The sequence below is a fragment of the Sorghum bicolor genome, chromosome 3, assembly GCF_000003195.3.
Source record: "Sorghum bicolor cultivar BTx623 chromosome 3, Sorghum_bicolor_NCBIv3, whole genome shotgun sequence".
Taxonomy (NCBI): domain Eukaryota; kingdom Viridiplantae; phylum Streptophyta; class Magnoliopsida; order Poales; family Poaceae; genus Sorghum; species Sorghum bicolor.
Window position 1 is genome coordinate 72,055,923 of NC_012872.2, and position 17,654 is coordinate 72,073,576.

At 43.9% G+C, this 17,654-nt stretch overlaps 2 protein-coding genes, 1 non-coding gene and 1 pseudogene across 3 annotated transcripts; 2 read left to right on the forward strand and 2 right to left on the reverse strand.

The window, feature by feature from the left end:
- LOC110433407 lies at nucleotides 3,319-6,514 on the reverse strand (annotated as a pseudogene).
- LOC8081304 lies at nucleotides 7,697-8,290 on the reverse strand. The gene has a single exon (XM_002458984.2). It carries the CDS (start codon nucleotides 8,191-8,193, stop codon nucleotides 7,879-7,881), a length of 315 nt encoding a protein of 104 aa, XP_002459029.1. The 5' UTR covers nucleotides 8,194-8,290; the 3' UTR covers nucleotides 7,697-7,878.
- Nucleotides 8,662-8,742, forward strand: TRNAL-AAG. Its single transcript has one exon. It is a non-coding gene; the product is annotated as a tRNA-Leu (tRNA).
- LOC8059401 lies at nucleotides 15,326-17,022 on the forward strand. Its single transcript, XM_002456847.2, has 2 exons — nucleotides 15,326-15,740; nucleotides 15,876-17,022. The coding sequence occupies exons 1-2, from the start codon at nucleotides 15,576-15,578 to the stop codon at nucleotides 16,254-16,256; spliced, it is 546 nt and encodes a 181-aa protein (XP_002456892.1). The 5' UTR covers nucleotides 15,326-15,575; the 3' UTR covers nucleotides 16,257-17,022.

Sequence of the window (17,654 nt, forward strand, 5' to 3'; positions counted from 1 at the left end):
ACGAGTTATACACACAACAAATTTTTATTTTAGATTTAGTCTCTAGCAATGAAAAGCATCCTCTTATGAAACAGAACTAGCAAACGATATACCCAAAGTCATCGTCTCTATCTCTAACATATCACTGATATCATATTTGTTTTTATATTTCTAGTCGAATTCGGATTCGAATACGGATAATGTCAACCATGTCAGATAAGATAGGATTGGATGTCGACATCATAAATATATAATTTAAGTATTCGAATATGGATACAGAAATGCCATCCAGCCCAATAGTGGGGATCAAAGTACTACTATTTGGGCGTCATCACGTTTCCTGTGGATGGTGAAATGGGCCCGCTCAGGCACGGCCTAGTTAGCTAACCGAGGACAGAGCTGTGACCTTCTTGAGCGGGCCCATTCCAATTTTCAAATTCGCAAATAGTAACAGATTAGGACATCAGAGATCATGAACTACATCTTATCTTTGAAAGAAATTCATTTTAGTCTCTACACGAGTTATACACACAACAAATTTTTATTTTAGATTTAGTCTCTAGCAATGAAAAGCATCCTCTTATGAAACAGAACTAGCAAACGATATACCCAAAGTCATCGTCTCTATCTCTAACATATCACTGATATCATATTTGTTTTTATATTTCTAGTCGAATTCGGATTCGAATACGGATAATGTCAACCATGTCAGATAAGATAGGATTGGATGTCGACATCATAAATATATAATTTAAGTATTCGAATATGGATACAGAATCGGATGTTGAATATTCGGACTCGAATATGGACAAATCTAACCCCTTTAAACGAATTTGGTCTCTGAATATGGTTGAAAAATACTCATACTGTTTTCAATCCCTACATCTAATCCAAAAGCAAAGGCGGAGCTAGTAGCGCGAAGATCTCATCCTTCTACCGCCCCGGCCAAAGGCTGTGAATCTGCCCTCGCATGCTACGCCCCCTCACTTCCACCGTACATGTGGGAGTGCAAATTAAGGCCTTGTTTAGTTCTAAAAAATTTTGCAAAATTTTTCAGATTCTCCGTCACATCAAATCTTTAGACGCATGCATAGAGTATTAAATATAGACGAAAATAAAAACTAATTGCACAGTTTGGTCGAAATTGACGAGACGAATCTTTTGAGCTTAGTTAGTTTATGATTGGACAATATTCGTTAAATACAAACAAAAATATTACTATTTCTATTTTGCAAAAAATTTTAGAACTAAACAAGGCCTAAAGCGTTTTGCCTAGAAGCCCCGCGCGTCGCCATGCATGTCATCACATACGGGATGTCAAGATGCCCATGTCATGTGGCATGTGCGCCCGTCGCTGAGATCCGCGGCGGCTTGGAGAAAGGCCAACGACGTGAATCACCATCAACCGCCTGGCCCAAGACGCGAAAAAGCAATGCTGATTGCAGTCAATTACTCCTATATCGCACTAATATGGTATTTGGATTTTGACTGTTTAACTTGACTATCTCAGTTTTTTACAGTCACGAGATTATTCTTGAGCTGTTTGGTTGGAGGTGGGAGATGTTCGGCCGGTGTGTTGACTTGTGTTCAACGCCCTAGGAGCTAAGTAAGGGTAGGGATAGAAACAACATCGACGCGTGCACTTGCCCTTTACCCTACGGAAGGGGGCTCGATTTAGAGCCTCTTGTTCGTCGGCCGCTACGTGAGGCCCTTGTTTACTTCCACTCGAAAACCCAAAATTTTTTAAATTTTTTCGTCACATCGAATCTTTAGACACATGTATGGAGTATTAAATATAGACGAAAATAAAAACTAATTGCACAGTTTGATCGAAATTGACGAGACGAATCTTTTGAGTCTAGTTAGTTCATGGTTGGACAATAATTACCACAAACAAACGAAAGTGCTACAGTATCGCGAAATTTTTCCAATCACAAACTAAACAAGGCCTGAGTCACCGGCATGAAAAGATTCAAAACGGTCCAGTTACGCTAGCCCAAGTTTAGCACAATTATTTCTCAGTGTGACCGAAAGACTGAGACCGATCGACCTGAGTCAAGGTCTCCTTAATGCAAATGCATGATTGGTAGTACAGTACACAGTTCTGCTCAGTACTGACGGTGGCACTCTCTTTATTCATGTGTATATATACAGTTCAAGAAAAGACCACTGGGCACACAGATGGGCGTTTAATTAGAGCATCACTAGCATAAGATGGGTCTCCTTGCCTTTAAGATCTCCCTGGTGCTTCTTCTTGTCATGCCAAACATTCTTTGCGGCGCGATTTCTATGACGAGCCAACTGGATCACCAAGCAGACACGCTCCTCCGACGGAAATCTAGTCTGAATTCCTTCTCCTATGGCTGCCTGCACACATGGAGCAAGCGCAGCAGCCCTTGTGACTGGATTGGCGTTACCTGCAGTGCTATGGTGCCTCACCACCATGGCCCAAATCCAAATGATGCTGTCCAAGTTGTGGCGAACATATCCCTTCGAGGGTGTTATCTTGAAGGCAGGTTGGATCACCTCCACTTCGCAGACTTGTCTGGGCTCTATGATGTGGACCTGTCCAACAATTTTCTCAATGGATCTATTCCCTCCATAGGTAATCTTACAAAACTTGCCTACCTTGATCTTTCCAATAATAACCTTTCGGGATCTATCCCAGCATCCATAGGAAATTTAGCTGAGTCTGAAGGGTTTGAGTCTTTTCAATAATCGAATAAGTGGCATGCTGCCACCAGAATTAGGATTCCTAAAGAATCTATGGAATTTAGACTTAGGTAGCAATCAGCTTATTGGTAGCATTCCACCTCAGATCGCGCAATGCCGGTTTTTGTCATTTTTGCACATATCAGACAACTTATTGACTGGACCAATACCACAAGAGCTTGGGAATTATTTGTGGTTACTAGAGTTGGATCTGAGCAGAAATAATCTGAACGGTACCATCCCAGTGACTCTTCCAAAGCTACACCAATTGTCGTATCTGGATTTATCGTACAACAACTTGAGTGGCAGAGTTGATGCAACCTTTAACTTCTCAGTCAATACCAGGGTTTCACTTGACCACAATATGGATCTATGTGGTGGTCCAGAGTATGGCTTGACACCATGTCACGCCCCAGAGTTCAACAAAAGATTCAAGGAAGGAAAAACCAATAAAATGGCAATACTTCTTACTTTTGCTTGCTTTTGCTTCGTCTGTCTCACACTAGGATGCATGATAGTTGTTTACAGGAGGAGAAAATCTTCAAAAGTCGGTGACAAAAGTAAATCTAATGCTATGGTCTCCATATTGAATTTTGATGGGAAGATTGCATTCCAAGACATACTCGATGCAACAGAATGCTTTGATGATAAATACTGCATTGGTACTGGAGGATACAGTTCTGTTTTCAGAGCTGAGCTCGAGGGAGGGAGAATCTATGCTATCAAACTGCTCCACTCAGTTGATTACACTGATGAGAAAGCATTTCATGCTGAGATCCAAGTGCTAACGAAAGTAAGGCACCGATGCATAGTCAAGTTGTACGGGTACTGTTCTCATTCCAAGTGCAAATTTCTTGCGTACGATTTCATCCAAAGGGGGAGTTTAGCATCTAATTTGCAGGACGAACAGCTTGCCAAGGAACTCAATTGGTCGAAAAGAGTTGCCATTGTTAAAGACGTAGCTCAAGCTCTCTCCTACTTGCACCATGACTATGATACACCCATTATACATCGTGATATCAAAAGTAGCAATATCTTGTTAGACTGTGATTTTAAGGCTTGTGTCTCAGACTTCGGCCTGGCTCAGACGTTGAAGCATAATTCCTCAAGTTGGAGCACAATTGTAGGGACATGTGGCTATATAGCCCCAGGTACAATGTTTTAATCCTTATTATCATACAAATCCATTTGATTTTTCAGGTTATTTATATTCTAATTAATGTTCTATTTCTTTTTGCAGAACTGTCATCCACAATGGTGTTTACAGAGAAGTGTGATGTCTATAGCTTTGGCGTGCTCACCATGGAAGTAGTCATGGGTAAGCACCCAGGAGATCTGCTGCTTCCATTCTTCTGTCGAACAGAGCAGCGTACTAAGCTCGAGGATATATTGGACCATCGCATCACAGTACCAACGAGAGCTGAGGAGAAAGACATCATCCTGCTCATGCTGGCGGCTTTTGCTTGTCTGCAAATCTGCCCAAAAGTCAGGCCAACAATGCAGCAGGCATGTCAAGCACTCACAAACAGAATCTGCCCAACAGTAATCCTGAGGCCAATTCAGGAAGTCACATTACAAGATTTGCATGATTTCTGCAGAATCATACAAACTATGTGATGGTCTGTAGTCTCCACATTTAGTTATATGGTGTATGTGTATGTGTCTTGTGCGATATTTTCTAAGACCAATGTACTGAATAATGGACATATATATTGGACTGATGGTAGATAAAACTTCTATTCAGGCAAGTAGACCAACCTGTGCTGCAGCACGACCTAGAATCTTACATGAGTGTTAAAAATTTCGTGTACAAGTAATCAAATTAATTATCTATACTTTCCCTATTCATTTTCTAACACATTTCCTATTTAGATACTATATAATATCTGGTGAACTTACCAATTATTACCCTGTGCTAGCCAATCAATCCATATTCAGGACGGTCTAGAATTTTACGTTACATAAGTACTAAAAGTTTAGTGGATAAATTTAGTACATACACTAATAAAAATTGATTATCTTTACTCTCTCAGTATTCATTTTCTAACAATATACTCTTTTAGATATTCTATAATCTTTATCCAATAATGTCAATGACTCTGATAGATGGAAGGCAAAGTTACTATTTATGAAAATTAAAAGGAAAACGGATCGTTAGATGAGGGTTTAAAGTATTGTTGGAATTATAACTTAAGCGGTACATGGTAGAGCTGGACCTGATGAACTACTTTCTGAAGAATCTGAAGTTCTTATATGATGCCGTAGGCAAAGCACTATCTTGGAGCTGCTGCATGAAGTCTTGCATGAAGTCCTGACATCTAGTATTGGATACCCTCCTTCAGAGTAGGGCAGCAATCTTTTGTGGTGCTGAAATCTGCAGATATGAAACCTAAAGAGTAGTACATCAAATTTGTCCAAGTTTATATTTAAATTCATAAGGAAGAACATGAGTGTACAGATTACTGATTATGCAGTTCGGTAAACTAGTACACAATAATTCAGATAGTAAATAAACATGTGAAAACATGTATGCATGGATTGATTGATCAATATTTTATCTCAGTACAATACATCTGTCGCTTTGATTTGTGAGCCAAATTAGGAATGCATATTTTGATCATGACATAGCAGTATTGTATTGATCAAAGCAATAACTTTGGTTTAGCAACCGACCATCAGCCAGCTCCATAGTACACTTAGTATTTTCTACTATCCACAGAAATACTCTAGCGACAAGTTAAAGCGCCACAGAAATACTCTAGCACCATACGGGGAGTGTTTCATTAGTGGTATCATAGTATCAATCATCCGCTTTGTGCCATAGTGATTTGTCTTGATAACTTGCTCAGCAAACTCAACAGAATTATCTGCTCCTTTGTTGAAGTTCACACCTGCATTGTTAACCTGTAGCCAGGGTACAACACATATAAGAAATGGCCTTCAGGAAAGATCTCCGTAAATAACAGTCTTATGAATTGAAGGTGGTGTCACTGCACCTGGTTCTTCTCCTTTTCTACAAATCGATTATATATATAGGCCTTGTTTAGTTACATCTAAAATCCAAAAACTTTTTAAGATTCTCCATCACATCGAATCATGCGACACATGCACGGAGCATTAAATATAGATATATTTGCGAGATTAATCTTTGGAGCCTAGTTAGGCCATGGTTGGACAATAATTGACAAATACAAACGAAAGTGCTACTTCCCCAAAACTTTTCACCAGGAACATAAACAAGGCCATAGTACAAATTCCAGAAATAACTGCAAGGTAGTTCGTACTTGTCGGAAAAAAACTAGGACTAGTCTTGCTGTTTAATTGAATTGTATCTTCCGTAGTATTGTGAAAGCAAAGCAACTAATCACTGGATACAAACGACACAACTACATGGGCCAGGTAAGGCAATGAGAATGCGCTCACAAGGACATGGATGCCGCCGTGGGTTTCCACCGCCCAGGCCGCGAAGGCCTCCACGTCCGCCACGTCGAGCTGCCGTGACTCCACGCTGACGACAGCGTCATTGGGAGCCTCCGCCAGGATCCTCCCGGCCGCGTCCTGGCCCTTGGCGGCGTCGCGGAAGGCGAGCACAACGTGGAGGCCATGTAGCGAGAGCTGGCGGGCAGCCTCGGAAGCCGATCCCGCGGTTGGCGCCCGTGATCACCGCCACGGCCCGCGGCGCCATAAGGTCCCACCATCGCTTGGGGGGGGGGGGGGGGGGGGGTGGGGGGGGGCGCTCGTATGGGAGAGCCCGGAGGAGGGTGACCTCGCGGCGGCGCTGCTCGCCGCTCCCGCGCCGCCTCCTTCCCTTTCTTCCCTCTTGCTTCCGTCGGAAACAGAAATGCCATCCAGCCCAATAGTGGGGATTAAAATACTCCTATCTGGGCCTCCTCATGTTTCCTATGGATGGTCAAATGGGCCCGCTCAGGCACGACCTATTTAGACTGTATGACAAAATGCGTCATGGCATATAGTAATGTCTTGTTGTATTAGACTTGTTGCCTGTGTCAGTGTTTGTGTTTTGTTGTCACACTCTTTCCATAGGTTCAAGACAGCATAGATGATCCCTTGGGCATGGTTTGTGGCTGTCGTACTTTGGTCTGATCCAACCATGACAGACCACCATGTTTTGATCTTTGTGGTCGATGTGCCGTTGATGATTATTGGAAGATGAAACTTCTGGGCTAGCATTTACATGACCATTTGTGAAAAGGCGCACTCAGCCACCAGATGTTTTGGTGATTCAGTTTCTGTTGTGCATATCTGCTTGGCCGCCTCGCCATATGATCTTGTCTGAAGTTAGAATCTTTCGCTGGAGTAACAACCAAGAGAAAAATCTAACCTTGGCTTTCATACTTTCTCCCAATCATGGTAAGGGAATGAGCCAATAAACTGAATGTTGTAGGCTGATTTGACGGTGTAATTTCTATCTGTTGTGAAAATCGTTAAGTGATCTGATCTTGTCTTTCATCTAGTTGTATTTGTTGTAAGGATTGCCAAAGTGATACATACTGCCTTAACTCTTGATCAGTGGACATACGCCGCAAACCTCGCAAAACTCCGAGTAAAACTTGTACTGTAGGTGAATGTTTCGCTAGATTTAAATTATTTTATCACGCTTTTATCCGTGGGAACTAACCCAACTAAAACTTTTGTATAGGTGAATGTTTGGCTAGGTTTTGATTATTTTATCACGCTTTTATCCGGCTGCGGCCCTGAAAGTTGTTAATTAAGCTACTGATCAGGTCGCGAGTATATTTAGCACCGATCCAACCTGAAATTCGTTTTCATGGGAAGTATAACCTTAAGACCCGAGGACTACTAGAGCCACCTAACCAACTCAGCTAGATACCCATTCGCATGGCATTTCGATATTACCATCAGCATCATCAGGGTATCGTGATTGTATCGTCATGTATGCATATGCATAATAAGCTGTAACCTTTATTATTATGAAGTTGTACTGAACGGTGAAACAGCACATATTACACACGAACATGGTGACTAGTGAGAACACCGTCTTCAATTCACAAGCCATTTGGTAGTAGTGATGTCGAGTCTTAGCACAAAGGACTTAAAACAACATTCAGAGGTGCGGGTATATCTACCGCGTTGGATTGGTAGTAGTGAATAAATGGCTGGGTGATATGTGTAACACGCGTGGGTAGCTAATAGACGACGATCGACCTAGACGCCGTTCCCGTTGACGGGGCAGCCGGAGGCGCAGACCATGGCGTCGTTGGTGCACTTGAGGAGGCAGACGGGCAGCTCCACGGGGTCCAGGTCGATCAGCGGCTGGTAGCAGTCCAGCATGCAGGAGGTCACCCCGGAGCCGCAGATGGTGACGCACTGCGTCAGCCCGGCCAGAGGGGACGACGACCGGTACTGGTGGCCGGCGTCGTCGTGTTTCCAGATGTGGCCTTGGTGGTGACCTGATCCTGCTGCATGATGCACGAGCGCCAGCAGCAGAAGCGTCATCGTCATCGCCGCGACAGCCTTCATGATGCACGTACGTCTACCTACCTTCTTCAATTCGGAGCTGTCGAACCAGCTCGATCTGCTCTGAAGAGTGAAGACGAAGAAGGTGTCGAGAGATCGATGCTAGCTGCGTTGAGTTGGGTTGGGCCCGATTTGCATCTGTATATATACGCGGCGACGCGAGGAGGAGCTAGCAGATCTAGTTGGCGTTGCCGGGGGGGAACGTGCAGCGATGCATGCTAATGTGTGCATGAGATATGTGTGAAGAGTGAAGTGAACGTCGTGCTCACTTGCCCGCAAGCAGCAACATCTGTGTGAGCGGAACAGAAAGTAACAGGCCTGTTGCGAGCTCATCACACCTGCACGAACCGAGTTCACTTCCGTGTTTTAGTGAAAACTGACCTGACCTGGCCGCCGTGCAGATAATATACCTGTTTCTAGTTACTGCTATTTCTATTGTTTTATATAATTCGTGTAATCTTCGGCCATCAAGTTGAGATGGCCGAGTTGGTCTAAGGCGCCAGATTAAGGTTCTGGTCCGAAAGGGCGTGGGTTCAAATCCCACTCTCAACATAATTATGTTTTATTTTTTTTACCCTCTCTCTCTCTAAAATTCTGATTTTGTAGCTCTTCGATTCTTAAGTTTTTTTATTCTAAACTTCTGTTTTTGTTGCTCTTCGATCCACTCTCAGCACTAGTTTTATTTTTCAAAATTTTTTAGTTTCTGTTTTTATTTTTAAACTTCTGATTTTGTTGCTCTTCGATGCTTTACTTTTTTATTTTTAAACTTATGTTTTTGTTGCTCTTCGATTCTTTACTTTTTCAAACGGCTTCATACGGAACCTTATACTCCCTCTATTTCAAAATATAAATCATTTTGATTTTTTTTTCATCCACTTTGTTATATATTTAGACTTTATTATGTATCTAGATATATTATTGTATCTAGATGCATAGCAAAATGGAAGTTTTAATTTTTTTTAAAAAAAAAATGACTATAATTTAGAACAGAGTGAATATTCTGTATATTATATTATACCCACTGCAATAGTAGGTCGACAAGATTATAGCGACAGAAAGAACGAGAAAGAAATGGATAGCATAGCAGAGCAACGGTGTGATGAGCAGACGTCGATGCAGCCAAGGTACTCGCTCTCGCACCCTCCGACGCCGCGGCGCACGCCAGCATCTCCATCGTGCCCCTGCGCACGCACCGCAGCTCGGCCTCGGCCTCCCCCGGCGGTCGGCGCCGCGCGGCAGGCCCCGTTGGCACCTGCAGGCCCGCGACGAGGACAACAACGGCTACCGTGAGCAACGCGGCCCTCCCGATGCCAACGGCCATCACGTACGTACGTGGTAGCCGAGTGCCGCGTAAAAAGATAGCTTGTTTTATAATCAACAAACAGTACTTTTAATTATAATTTTTTACTAGAATGATCGAAGTGGGACGTGTCGTTGGTTGGAGGAAAACGAAGTGCCTTTAGCAGTATATACTATCTGACTGTTTAGATCAGTGGCGGAGGAAGGATTTAAATTGAGGTGTGACGACTATCGAAATAGCTAATATAAGTTGCATATAATTTAAAAGTAAAGTGATTTCTATACAAATCCAAGATTATTCTATTCATCAAGTACAAAACATATAAGAACTACATATATAAATATTATATATGGAAGAAATTGAATATTAAGATAAAATATTGAAAAAAGATGTGAATGAACTCAATGGACAAACTGGGTGATACTGAAGCTTCAGTTATATTAGGAGACCTAGGTAATTGCATTTTCCTATCTTTCTACTTTTGAAATGCATTCTTAATTTTCTCAAGATCAATTCCTTTGAATCTCTCTCTCAATATAATGTACTAGTGTTAATCGTGTGTTTTAATAATAAATGGATTGCCGGCCTGTGCACATACACTCAAGCCCACAAGCTAGAAGAGATCAAGAGTTCAAGACCCCAAGTACATTCAGATAGAAGCATTCAACCTTCAATGAGGCTTCTTCAGAGTATTCAAAGCCACAATTTAGAGTAAAAAAATCAATCTACTAGAAACGCTAATGGCAGAAAGTAATTTAGGAGAGAGTGACTCAGAAATTGAGATATGGCAAGAGCCATACCTTGCCATATGGGTGGCTCCGCCCCTGGTTTAGATGCGAAAATTTTGTAGATATTGCTACTGTAATACTTTTGTTTGTTTGTAGTAAATATTGTCCAATCATAGATTAATTATGATCAAAAGATTCGTCTCGCGATTTACAGACAAACTGTGTAATTAGTTTTTATTTTCGTCTATATTTAATACTTTATGTATGTACTGTAAGATTTGATGTGACATAGAACACTGCCGGTTGGGTTGGTCAGTGGTCGGTCGGTCGGTCAGTTGAGGCGTTCAAGCATTAACCGGCAGTGTCGTGTGCAGGTGACAGTGTGTGCGCGACGTGAGTGTGACATGAATGCTGCACGGCTGCACCTCCGATCACAGGCCACCGCAACCACCAAATTCTCACCCGTTCATTCCTGATGCCGTCACTGGCAGTGTCTTTTCTGGCGCAGAAAATGGAGACACACAGACAGTGGGTGCTTTGCTTGAGGAAGTACGTACGTAGTATAAAATAAAAACCAAGATTAAACACGACCTGATAGTAGACGATAAAAAGGCCAGGTGGTTGGGCTTTGTAGATGGGCCTGCAGCCCACACTCGGAAGGGTCCACGATCTCACTCATGATGGGTCATTAAAGCAGCCCATGCCCATCCTTGCGCACTAATCCGAAAACCTTACTTAACGCCCAGGCTAAACAAGGATAAGAAACAGCAGCGACCAATCGCTGAGCTGAGCTGAGCTGAGCTGTTGGGACTACGACTGCACAGCACAGGAGCAGACTAGCTCAGTGTTAGACCCTGTTTGGTTGGTCTGGGGAGTTAAATTTTAACTCTCATTGCATTGAATGTTTGGACGTATTTTTAGAATATTAAATATAGACTATTTATGACACTAAAAACACAACTAGACAGTAATTGGGGAGACGAATATTTTAAACCTAATTAGTATATAATAATTGCAAAACAAAAATAAAATATTATAATATCTGTTAAACTTTAATACCAAAAACAAAGATCTCCTTAGATGAGGTCAGGTTGAAGCAAGCAAAGAGTGCAATGATAAACCTGCACTGGACAGCTCACGAGCTCAGTCCCATACCACATCTCGCGTGGTCACACACGCTCACAGCTCTTCACATGGGCGTGGGGGCGTCTCGTGCGTGCGCCCCCGTTTGCTTCAGCAATCAGCATCCAGGGAAGCTTTTTTTTTATAAAGCGGGAAGGAGAAGAGAGAGAGAGGTGGCAGCATGGCAGTGGCACCCTTCGCCTTTTTCCATTCGTCCATCCAATCCAGCACCCGAATGGCGGGATGGGCCTCCAGCCCACGTGGGCCGAGGGCACGCGCCCCAACCACCGCACCGCATCGATCGGGCCGGTCGGTGACCGATCCGACGGCTGGAAGGACGTCCACGGCACTGGCGGTGGTCCGCAGCGTGCGTAGCGGCGGCGAAGTCGGCAGGGTGTATTCATACAGTAGTACGTACGTAGAGTACTAACGTAGCCGTAGACGACGACGACTAGTCGACCAACGGCCAACGGGGCCAGCCAAGGGTCATGGCTCATGGGAGGGCCCACCGCAGCGCGGGGTAGTTTCGTCATTCGGCTGCGTGCGTTGCGATGCGATGCGCGGGGCAGAAAAAATCTGGACTGGTGAGGGGACAGAACGTGGTCGGTGCATCGTGCGTGTCAGGACGATGCTGGCCAACCAGATGTGAGTGAGTGGGCGTGAGATCCAAGGCGCCCCCGCCTCGGGAACAAGGCTGCCATTTTTAACTAACCCACGCCATATCATTTCTCTTATTTATTTTTATTTTTGTTTTTTTTCCACCGGTTTCTCATTCGCTGGTGCTAATTTACCGTAAAGTATAATCAATTTGCTAGGTTAAGAATTTAGGATACTTCTTCTTCACCTATAGTACTCTAAATTAATGTAGTATCTAGAAAAGTCTAAATGACCTGTAATTTGTAACAGAGGGAGTAGTTTATTAGGCCAGTGTCAATGTATATTTTATGAGAGTGTCATTCATATTAAATAGGATGTCATATAAGTAAAATTGCTGACTTGACAGGGTCATTAAATGAAGGAGTTTCATCAGATGAGAGAAGAGTTTCATCCCCATAAAACTCATGTGGCTGGGTTATCTAGTTTATAGTCTTGGTAACTGTGTCATGAAACTATGCATTGAGACTGACATTATAGAGTATATTAGAGTTTTTTTAAGAAGCTTTTGGAGATCCTCTTGAAACCAACAGTCATCCAACATAAGCTGCTCTTCACGTGAGCGACAAAAGGGGTTCTCATGAAATTGTGGCATGCGACGTTGTTTATTCTTGTGGATGTCAATTAAATACAAGAATCATTCTTATTCCCTCTTTGTTTGTGTTTCTGTGTCTATACATAGGGAATTATATGCTTTTTTGAGACGGTATTTTACCAACAGGAGTCACAAATTAGTTAGATTCTTGGTCACGAATCCATGTTTAATTTGATTATCAAACAAGACTGGCTAGCCTAGACGAATTAGCATGCCAAAAGGATCAAGACATCGACAGTGGTCGAGCAAAGTGCATACAATAATATAGGAGTTATTAGAGCAGCCATACTTAAATTTCTTCACGAAGGATATATGTGAATCTGGTGCACGCATATGCTCTTGTGCCTTGGGTACAAATTAGCTGCCATTTTTATTAACAAAAACACATTTTGTAGTGCCTCATATCTCATATTTAATCAAGAAAACAAATGCACCCTAATATATATGATAGATTTATTTACACCAAACAACTTTTAAAAAAATAAGAGTACATAAAAAATCATTCCGGTTGTCTTTTTCCTCCAAATCCTCTCTACAAACCCCCTCGTCATGCAAGACTCCTAAAAACCATAAAAGTCACTGATAGATGGCAATGAGTTCTAATACACATTGAAATAACATTAACTGGCTAGATAAACACACAGGGAATATTGTATAGGCTTACAATCCTTCATAGCTTGATCGTTTAGAAATCAAACTTAGTTGTAGAACAAACTGGCCAAAGAGATCGAAATCATTGCATCAAAGTCAAATGAATTGTTTTCCAGATCAACACATCAACTGTCAAGATCAAAAGAACGCTAAAGAGATAGAAGCATGGGTGAAGCTATATACATGTGGGCGCAAATGCATCCAAAAAAATAGAATACAATTGATTATTTTCATCATGGTTGCAACTCAAGTCTACACATCTATAAGGCAAAAGGTAACTATTTTGATTTACTCTAGCTTCATCACCGCATAGAAGAAAAAAAATACATTCAATCTTATCTGAGAGACCCTATAAAAAGATATGTTAACCCAAGAATACTTTCAATTTGTGCCATTTTTCATTCACTGATTTCTTATGCACGGTGAAAAGCTAGCTACAAAAGGATTTTCACATATTTCCCAATTAATTTAGTCTAGTTCCTCACGCAAAAAAAATGATCTAAAAACGAACAATCAAATCAAAACGTAACATAACGTGAGCAACAAGGAGCATCTCCTTTTGAAATTTGTGGTCCACGACGTCTTTTTGTTTTGTGGACGGCAATTAACCTAGACAAATCTTGCATATTCTCTTATTTTTATGCGTGTTTAAACATGGAGAACTGGATCAGATGTCAGATGTGCTTTTCGAAGGTCTTATCCACAGGGCTTTTGTACTTTGTTTCTATTTATTTTCTTTTCCTCTAATAACAGAGTAACGAGAGGCGATAAGAATTTAGAACCACAAGATAGATGAAGAATTGATCATATCATAAAAAAAAAACACAATCACAGCATCTAGACATACTCCATATGTCCTAAAATAATTGTTATTCTCGCTTCCCGAAAAATAATTTTAACTAAATATATATTTAAAAATAATAATATTTATGGTACATAATTAGTATTATCGAAAAGATCTTTGAATCTATTTTTTAAATAAATTTATTTGAAGATATAAATATTACATGTATTTTTTTATAAATCTAGTCAAACTTGTGATACGGAAACCAAAACAACAATTACTTTGAGACGGAGAGAGATTATCTTAAGTTGGAGCAATTGTATGTGATAATAAAAAACTAGAACACGAAGCTTTTGTCTTTTTTATGTATATTTAGAGAAGTTGCAATGAGACAGCTCATGTAATGGCTAGGCAAATTGATAAATTCTGTGATTTAGTTGGGTGTAGTAAGGATCTGAATGCAATTTGACCGCTCTTTGTAACGGTATATATGTTAAGAAAAATATAATGCTATCCGTTGCAAAAAAAAAAAAAATCATGAGATAGACACTGGTGAAACTAACGAATTAATGGAGACAGTAATAATGTTGTTGATGGATTTAACAAGCTTTTAAAAAAAGAGGGCTATACATAGGCCACATGTAACATAAGAGTAAGTTATATATCACAGGGACCGGACAGTGATCGATGACAATGGCTACACACACGGTGATGACAGACACCTCCGAAGCATATACTCTATTATGGAATGTCGATTGGAGGCAGGCAAGGTAACCATCCATAGGTAACATCGGACAACAAGGCTGCGGAATGAGCAAGAGAAATAGTAAGGTTCGGATTGCCCGTGGGTTTAGGCAATAGATTTGATATGATATAGATGAAGTCTAGGGTTCAGATTGCCCCGATTGGAGGGTAGATATTTTTGCTCCACAAATAATAAAAAGTCTAGGTCACCAAAATAGTCAGATCAGATCCTGGACCTACGAGTGGTGCACACGCACGTACGTACGGCTACGCTAGCTATGTGCTGCAAGCAACAACAAGCAAGCAAGTCGTGACGGCCCCAACGACAGAAACGAGGGATATTTTCCTCCGGCCGCCGGCACACACACACACACATTTCTTCTTCGTTTGTTTACTCGTCATCACCAAATAAAAGAGGCGGTGGGCATATAAAAATACACGTACAAAACAGCAGGAAATTAAAGAAAAACATCTAGTAGTAGAAGAAAAAAAAGGAGGGGCAGGCACGAGAGACGTGGTCCACCTGCCCACCCGGCGCCAACTGGGCGGTTGGTATATTTGCGGTGGCCGGGGCGGTCAGCACCGCATTGCCGCCTCCTTCTCACCCGCCTCACGAAAAGGCAGGCAAGGCAAGGCCAACCCGTCCCCTCCCTCCTCCGTTGCTTCAGTTCGTCCGTTCCATTCCATCCCATCCCCTCATCTAATCCTCTGCTTCCTCGACCCCGGCCTGCAAATCTCCAGCCGCAGCGGTGCCTGAGCATCTCTGCCCAAAGGAGGAAATTTTAGCGAGATTGAGAGATCCGGAGGATGCCTTCTAGGGCCATGAACCGGCTGTTCGTCGAGTCCGCCTCCGGCAGCGGCGGCTGCCGGGACGCCGAGCCGGTGCTCTGCGCGCCTCGCCCGCGCAGGGTCCAGGTCCACCCATGCAGCGCCGATCTCATCCTTGGCCCGCCGCCCTTCCTGCTCAACAAGGTACTGCTGCCTGGACCAATTCATCGTCTTCCCCTATTCGTTGAAAACAATTTTGTTCCTTCGAAAATTTCTTCTTCCCCTCCGAAAATCTATTGTCCATCTTCGCTTACAAAGACGTGTCCTTTGTTATTACAGAGCAGCAAGGAAGGAGGCAGGACCAAGCCTGCGGAGGTGAGGGAGGAGGAGGACGCGGGTTGCTGGGCGGTGTTCGGCGGGTCGCCGCCGGCGCGCGCGGACAACCCGCTGGTGCACGACCCCCACTTCCTGCTCAACCAGCAGCGCCACCCCGCGGCGGACCCGACGCCGCTGGAGCTCGGGTTTTTTGACCACCGGAGCCGCACCAGCTACGTCCACCGCCCGACGTATAGCAGCAGCAGCAGCAGTAATAACAGTAACAACAGCAGTTTTGCCCCGTCGTCGTTCGCGCCGGCCGTGAGGATCCAGGGGTTCGACGTCGCCGCGTGCCGGAGCTCCCACAGCAACGGTGGCAGCCGCGTGCTGTCCGCCCGCGCCTGAGCGAGCTCCGCCCGCGGCGGCGGCGCCGAGCCCGCCCGCCCGCCCGCCCGCCCGCCTTCCCCCCGCCCTGGGAAGAGGAGCAGGAGGAGGAGCAAGTCCTCACAAACCTTGTACAGTTTTCGCCGTCCGGCCGGCCGTCGTACTACTACCACCACGATGATGATGATGATGATGCTACGTGTGCTCCGTTCGTCCGTCTTTCTTGTGGTATATACAGCAGCGGGTTTTTCATTTTTATTAACAGCAGTTCAGTTCAGATCAGAATCAGAAATAGGCAAGAGGCGACGGGGAGATTACGACATCTTCTCCTCTCGCCAAGAAGAGTACAAGTAGATTGATGTTCGCCGATACCACACCACACAGCAGCAGGGAGCGAGCTGAGGGTCAAAGAGAGAAGAAACTGAAATTCTTTTCCTTTATAATTTTTTTTACTGGGTTTTGTCAGCAAGGTTTTCTAAAAGTTTGTGTTTTGTGTTCGTGTTTGTAAACTAGCATAGCATGGGTCGATCGATCCATCTCTTGTTCGTTGCTGTGATCTGGGGGTGGAGCTGTCTGTAGATATAAAATTCAGCACTCAGGTCGGTCAGCGTTCGTGTTCTTGTAGTAGTTGAGAGAAAAAAAAAAAAGATGTCAGCTTCTCGCTTTGCTTAAGCGAGCGATGAAGCTACCGCCATGTAACCATGGTTGTACTTGCTAGAAACAATATGTATAAAAGAAATGAAACCGTGTACATACACATGATATTTATATGCAGTGATCATCATCAGATCATCAGAGTCAGAGTCCGGATCTTGAGCCGCCGCCGCCGCCGCCGCCGCCGCGGCCTCGTGTGTTCATACGTTGTCGGTCGAGGGGATTGGGGAAGGGGGAAAAAAGAAAATCCTCCCATGTTCGTTCGAGCAGCTGGATGCTCCAAGCTGGCCATGGCGGTTCTGAGAAGACAGGACACGGTGCGTGGGCGTGCCGGCCGTTCCCTTCCCATCCTCCCACGGGAAATACGGGGTCCGGCTGGTTGGTGGCGGAGCAAGCAAAGTGGTTCGGTCATTCGTCGTTGGTTCCGTTCCGTTCTGCACATGCTGAGCTGAGGCTGAGCTGTTCTCCTGGCCCCAGAGGCCCAGACGGACTCGCCGGACTCGGACAGTGAGAGTGAGATCTCCTCCTCCCTGTACTGTACTGTACTGTACACCACTGCGATGCGATGAACAAAGGAAACCAGGGAGCGGCAACCCGTCCCTCGTGCGTCGCCGCTGCGCGCACGCGCCATTGACCGCCGCGCCACGACGAGCCGGGGAGGAGAGAGTAGCGTGGAGGCCTCGGCTTCGGCGGCGACCTGGCCCGGCCGGCCGGCCCTGTGTGTCTGTGTGCGACGCGCACGCAACCACGTCGCGGCAGCACCGG

Excerpts from the sequence above, each read along its gene's own strand:
- LOC8081304 (XM_002458984.2), bottom strand. The coding sequence starts at position 8,193 with ATGAAGGCTGTCGCGGCGATGACGATGACGCTTCTGCTGCTGGCGCTC.
- LOC8059401 (XM_002456847.2), top strand. The coding sequence starts at position 15,576 with ATGCCTTCTAGGGCCATGAACCGGCTGTTCGTCGAGTCCGCCTCCGGC. Across the intron at positions 15,741-15,875 it reads CGCCCTTCCTGCTCAACAAG|AGCAGCAAGGAAGGAGGCAG; the intron begins GTACTGCTGCCT and ends TTGTTATTACAG.